This window comes from Danio aesculapii, chromosome 1 (assembly GCF_903798145.1).
Source record: "Danio aesculapii chromosome 1, fDanAes4.1, whole genome shotgun sequence".
Lineage (NCBI taxonomy): Eukaryota > Metazoa > Chordata > Actinopteri > Cypriniformes > Danionidae > Danio > Danio aesculapii.
The window spans coordinates 51,494,047-51,501,253 of NC_079435.1; the positions used below are offsets into that span (position 1 = coordinate 51,494,047).

The 7,207-nt window shown below is 35.2% G+C and overlaps 1 protein-coding gene across 1 annotated transcript in view; it reads left to right on the forward strand.

Moving 5' to 3' along the window:
- The window catches only part of mad1l1 (mitotic arrest deficient 1 like 1), a 114,277-nt gene extending 107,409 nt beyond the window's left edge, over positions 1–6,868 (forward strand). Inside the window, exon 18 of the mRNA XM_056462275.1 lies at positions 6,278–6,868. Within this exon, the coding sequence (XP_056318250.1) occupies positions 6,278–6,439 (162 nt within the window). The 3' untranslated portion in view covers positions 6,440–6,868. The remainder of the gene's footprint in view (positions 1–6,277) is intronic.
- Positions 6,869–7,207: the final 339 nt, after the last annotated feature.

The following is a 7,207-nucleotide window of genomic DNA, read 5'->3' on the forward strand; positions in this document are numbered from 1 at the left end:
AACTCGACTGATAAAAGACAAAGTCCTTTATTCTCCGATTCTCCACAGCTCTCCCGACAAAAAATGCTTGCTGCAAACCAACAGCTTTAATGTATCGGCCCTGAGAGCATCGCGGGAAAAAACATACAACAAACACCGTGGATCATGGAAACAAAGACATACGACCCTTCATTAACATATCCTGAACATATCCCTTAAAATAAAGATAGCTTAAAATAAATACCCCTTAAAATAAATCTTTTTTTTGGGGGGGCCAAGCTGGTTTGAAGTTGTTGTTGAACATTCATTCCCATTTAAAGAGATGTTTGTTTCAGTCAAGTCTAGCTTCAGTAAGTTTTCAAAAGTTGTGTTTATTAGTACTTGCAAAACTAATTAGTTCAAATCAGCAGTCTGCATTTCTTCATGCACACAGAGAAATAATCTTATAAATTGTGTAAAGTCCAATTCACAAATACTTTATAAAACATTCGTTTAAAACTAATATTGCAGTCACTCTTGTATCATTACCAGCATTTGATCACAGTTTAAATTCATCTTAATATTATTTAAGTTATTGAATTTGACAGCTTCAAAGTTTCCAAAAAACTTTCTTAATTAGTCTGAATTAAGTTTGAGACACCAGTTTTATCTTTTACTTGTATATAAAATTGTTTACATTCAGTTTAGACATTATGCTAATTTTCTTTTTGCACCCAATTTATGCTTATTATACTTAATTACGTCTCGTCTGAATGTGTAAAAATGAATGTGTAATTTAGTGGCTAATGTAGCCTTTTATCTTCAGTACATGTGTTGTATCTCATGTCATGGATGTGGTAAAGCACGATGTGCCGTTAGCAAGGAGCAGTTGGCTAATTATACATCTGCCTAATCAGTAGATAAAGCTAATTTAACAGCCAATTACTGCTCTTCACACACCTCCGCCTCACACTCGACGCAATGACAGCTTCCCGTTTCCTCTCTTTAAGCTCGGCAGGGTGCTCTCGCACCAACTGACGACTCAGACGCAATGGGATCAGAAATTTGTTACTCGATACAAACTTTGCATTGCTTCACAGCTTGCAAAACTATTAAAGCTCTTCCCAAGTACGCATACCTCATTTTTTACTTGAATAATTTCATTTCATTTTTGTCATGTTGTTTTTTCTTTATTATTTTAATGTCGTATTTCAAATACTTTTATGGTTCTGAAAAGCAACAGGAAAAAAGTATTATTGTTCAGAAAGGAGTGTGAAAGATTAGAGACATCATGTCTTGACATCATGAAAGACCTCTCTTATGCTCACCAAGACTGAATTTATTTGATGATAAATAAAAACAAACAGTAAAACCAGTTATAGTGTTAGATGCTTTTAATATTTAGATATATAATTCCTGTTATGACAAAGTTAAATTTTTATGTCCACGGATGGATGGGTGAGTGGCTGGGTAGGTAGGTAGGTAGTTAGGTAGGTAGATGGATAGATAGATAGATGGATGGATAGTCAGTCAGACTGTCCAGAATTTTGCGAATTTTATTTTATTTTTTTTTTTTTCATTTGATCACTGATTTTAATGCAAAATCAAGCAAATGTCACAATTTTGTGGTGTTCACTTTTCTTTTTTTCTTTTTTTTTTTAATTGCACCATCTGCATAGTTTTACATTAAAAAAATAATAATTAAAAAAGTTTTCGCAAATAGTATGTACCCTGGTGTGCAAACTTAAGTTGTTAATACACATTTCTCATTCTGTGTGTGATCATCATGTAACATTATTGCAATTTGAACTAGCATTATTCACTAAACTGCTATATATTGTATATACAGCGAGTGACAGTTCAAAACGACCACTACCACCGCGTGTTATTACAAAATGTGTTTAGATGTAACAGCAGTTTGCAACAATGCCGCCAGGGGATACAAAGGGACAAGATGCGAATGGACAGAAATATGTAAATACCCTGTAAATACCCTGCTACTTGTAAATGAAGATGAAATAACAAAACAAAGCATTATAATTCCTTCATAAATCATGAAAAACATTTTGACAAGCTTTATCATTTAAAACTTGTTAAATACAATAAGGATTCATTTTAGAAATCAAAACAAAAGAAGTAAATGACAACTAAAATGAAAGTACAAACATAAATAAATAAATAAATAAAGCAGTGTTTTACCCTAAATATAGAGATGTTCAGTGTTTGTTATTTTAAAGTGATAGGACTAAGACAGCCAATAAATAAGCTTTTTCTTTTGCGTTTTCATTTGCATTTTCTATGTTGATTCACTTTTTCATTTTATGTCTTAATTATTGTACATAAATAATGAATGAATAGTGGTAAAGTCTAGTTTCTTTCAGTGTTTCCTTTATATAAATGTCAGAAATCAATCCTTCTCAAGGTCCAAAAATTCATAAAGAATTAAGATGTGTACATTAGAGTTTCACTGCAAAACAATAAAAGAAATGCTGTGAAATTTGCCACAATAAAAGTCGCCACGTAATCATTTTAGTCACAAAAAAATCTGATTTAGTTTTTTGCAAAGACCTGGAGGGACTGGTAAGTGCATTTCTCTGCACGTGTGTGGGGATTGATGGCTTCAAGTCGGAATGTATATTGTAAAATCCCCTCTTGAGAAAAGCAGTTTTCGCTTTCTTGGCTGTGTGTATTTGGTATTTGTGCTGGTGGTGGCTGTGGTGTGTGTGATTCTCTCTGGATTTGTCAGGAGATATATAGGCCGTTACACTGTAAGTCCCTGGAAGCTCCTGAAGGCTGAGTCATTACAGGTGTCACTCCATGTGCTGAAATGTGTCTTGAGCAAACTCCAGGCAAAGCAGATTTTTCCCTTTTTCTTCTGTCTGTCTGTCGCTCTCTCCTCATCTTTCTACAATACAGGATAAATTGATATGATTTTTCTTAATGCATCTTCAGAGAGAAAACAGCTGTTTGGGTCAAAATGTTGTAATTATTCACTTCACATTGCTTCGTTCCAAAAGCTGCATTTAAACAAAGTTTTAGAAGAGAGAAAACAAGATGGATGGAGTTGATCCTCTGGAAAGAAATCTCAGCGGGAGTTGTTGTTACATGAGCAGAGCTTGATGGCTGCGAGCTTGACAGTGCTGTGAGCGGCAAAATACTTGTTCGTCCATGGAGAGCGGAAAGATGGAGGAAAGAGAAACGATACTAATTTGAAAACTTCATTGCCTGTTAGCCCCAATAGAACGTCAATCGTTTTTCTCTCATATTTTATAATAGCCTTCTGTCCTCTCCCGTCTCTCATGTGGACTTGAGGACGGTTTTAACATCAACAGAAAAAAGTTGTTGTTAGGCAAAAGGTCAAATATTGTTCGTAACAGCCTTTTGTGACGGTGGCAATACAAAAACACATTGATAAGGTCACAATCTGAATAACTCACTCTCAAAAAGGAGAGAAAAATACTGGCTGACCTTTTATTAAAATGTGATCTGGGAAAATGGAAAACAAAACCAAGTTGGAGACAAAAGAGGCATTTCCACATGCGCACGCTTTGTCGGGACAGGTATTGGAAGGTCTGGTGTCCAGGGGACTCTTCTGTGTTCAGAGCAATTACAGTACTTCATAAATCACAGAAATGTTTTTTTTTCTTCTCTCAAGTCCTCATAATGTTAAATATATTCGATCCTTACTGCCTTTTATGGAGGTCAGACTTAAAAAGATTTGACATGGGAAACACCATTGTGGATTGATGACCCATTTTTGTGTTTGCTCCCTCTTGGTTTTACTCTGAGCGAGTAATTAATCACAGACTTGCTGCTGCTTCTCTTTGATCCACACCTAAAGATTTTGGGGGATTTTGCACACATGGAAACGTGTCTGATTATTGTACTTCACCCAACCTGGTCTGAGATGGGATCGAACCAACTGTTTGTATGGGAGTCGGTTGTTCTAACAAGGAGTCTAAAGACCATGGCCTCTAGCATCTGTCGCTAGAGAATCTTTAGTAGTCAGAGGAGTGAGGTTTATCTGCATAGCACTTCGCTAGCTGGCCTCCGTTACACTCACCCATCTAAACCTTACTCCCATCCCAGACAAGCCCCCACATGTAATCCACTGGTCCTACTGCACCCAACCCCGTCTGAGCTTGGATCAAACCTATTCTTTGTATGGGAGTCAGTTGCTCTAACAAGGAGGCTAAAGACCACGGCCTCTAGCATTTGTCCCTAGAGAACCTTTAGCGGCCAAAAGAGTGAGGTTACCTGCGTAGCACTTCACCAGCTGGCCTCCTTTACATTAAGATATTTACATTTTATTAGTACTTAAAGTACATATTCTGCTGCATGATCTTATTCTACATCCCTAATCCTATACCTAAACCCAACTACTACCTTACTAACTATTAATAAGCAGCTAATTAGTACCTTTTAATATCGTTATTTTGTTCATTTTGATCAATGTTTATTAGTTAGCAATGGTTTCGTAACACTTTATGTTGTCCCATTTCATATTTTAACTATTGGCTTATTACTGTCTACTATTAATGTCTAAACTGAGTATTCGTCGCTATAAAGTATGATATTATTCTACATCATTAATCCTACCCAAGACCTAAACCCAACTATAACCTGACTTTTAATAAGCAGCTAATTAGTATATTTAGCCAAAAGTGAAAATTGTACCTTTAATTTTTTTATTCTTTTCATTTTGGTCCTGTTTATTAGTTAGTGATGGTTTCGTAACACTTTGTTCTCACATATTATGTTAATATAGCTACTGGCTTTTTACCTGCCTATTATTAAGATATTAACTGTTTATTAGTTGCTATAAAGTATGATCTTATTTTACATCCCTAATCCTACATAAGCAGCTAGTTAGGAGTTTTATTTAGTCAAAATGGTTTGTTAATAGCGGGAATTGTAGCTTAAACATTTTTATTCTCTTCATTTTGGTAAATTTTTATCAGTTATTGATAGTTTGGTAACACTTTGTTGTCACATTTCATACTATCAACTACTGGCTTATATCCTGCCTATTATTAATATATAAACTGAGTATTAATTTCTGTAAAGTATGATATTATTCTACATCATTAATCCTACTCAACCTAAACCCAACTACAACCTGACTTACTATTAATAAGCATCTAATTAGTTTATTCAGCCAATAGTGAGAATTGTACCTTTGAATTTTTTTATTCTTTTCATTTTGGTCAATGTTTATTAGTTAGTGATGGTTTCGTAACACTTTATGTTGTCCCATATTATGTTATTATAGCTACTGGCTTATTTCCTGCCATTTATTAAGCTATTAACTGTTTAATACTTGCTATTAAGTATGATCTTAATCGACATCCCTAATCCTACATAAACTGCTAGTTAGGTGTTTATTTAGCCAAAATGATTTGTTAATAGCGAGAATTGTAGCTTAAATAAATGTATTCTGTTCATTTTGATCAATTTTTATTAGTTATTGATAGTTTGGTAACACTATGTTGTCACATTATGTTATTAGCTACTGGCTTATATCCTGCCGTTTATTAAGATATTAACTGTTTATTAGTTGCTATAAAGTATGATCTTATTCTAATCCTACAAAAGCAGCTAGTTAAGTGTTTAGTTTGCCAAAATGGTTTTATTAACATGTTAACTATTTATTAGTAGCATGGTCGTATTTTGCATCCCAAAACCTAACCCCAACTACAACCTTACTAATTATTAATAAGCAGCTAATAGGTAGTTTACTGATCTAATAGTCTTAGTTAATAGTTTGTTAATAGCATAAATTGTGACTTAAAATAAAACGACAGTCTTTCTTAATTAGTTATGGAGTAGCATTTCCCAGATTTCTTGTGTACATTTCTTAATCATCGCTAATAGCTTGTAAAATAAACCCATATGATGTTTAACTCAATAAATGTCCATGATTTAGTTAGGGGCTAATAACTAATAGTAAGTAGACTGGCAATATCAACAAAATCTAGTGTGTGTGTGTGTGTCTGTGTGCACACCCATTTAGAGAGAATTCATGCTCACACTGAATAACTGAACAAAACCCATTATAGGTTTCCCTTTAAAATGTCTGTCAGCACACTAGTTAAGGAACGTGTGTTAGTCAGCAACTGGTAGTAGCTTGTTCATATTGTATGTACGTGATGTTTTGTCTTGACTCTGTTGAACTTGTCTGTTTTGCTAGTCTACCTGTGTAGTTGATGCTGTTTGTTTGATGCTTGCTCCTTTGAGTTGTTTGTAGTCTGTAGTCATGTTTAAACAGACTCCTCTCTCCCCCATCCCTCTCTCTCTCTCTCTCTCTCTCTCTCTACAGTCTACTGGTCCAGTGGGTAGCGGCAGCATGCAGCTGTTGGAGACGGATTTCTCCCGCACACTAACTGGACTGGTAGATCTGCATCTCTTCCATCAGAAGAGCATCCCAGTGTTCCTCAGCGCGGTCACCATTGAGCTGTTCAGCCGCCAGACTGTCGCCTGATTCACCCAGCTCTGCTCAGCTACACAGTATTCAGGAAGCTTTACATACGCACACACACACACAAACACACACGCACACACACACACACACACAGAGAGAGAGAGAGAGAGAGATCCACATAACTACCAAGGAGTTAATTTCACTTTTTTGCAGATGTGGCATTGCATAGATGTAAAAGCAAATGTGAAGGTTGTCATATCAAGACAATCTATATGACAACATTTCAGTCTTATAGTCACTATTGTGTGTTTTCGTTGATTTCCTTTAATGCTGTAAAACCCACGCTGTGTTTTTAAAAACGAGTTCAAACATATACCAGCTTTATTTGAGCTTCTCTTTTTTACAAACATGATATTTCATGGCAGTTTGTTTGCCTGTATAGTGGGAAAAAATAAAGGCATATTAAACCATTATTTGTTTGGGATTTAACAGATTTCAAAACGTCCCCTGTGTTCAAAATGAATAATGATTCCTACGCCTGGTTAGAAACCGCTTTTATTGTCTTTCTTCAAACAATTCAAATAGCCCAGTGATCACTATTATCAATTCCCTATTGAATTGAGGATAAACTAATATCCCCATTGAAACCACAATAATTGCCTGGATGCTTAGATGCATCAAGTTTTGTCTTTTAAAGGTTTGCTTTATACTATTTTGGCAACAAATCCTAGTTGATGTGGGAGTATTTAAATTCCCTGGCTGTTTTAGCTGGCAGTGGTTATTACTCAATTTTCTTCATCATATTCATTTGAATGGCACATAAACTGC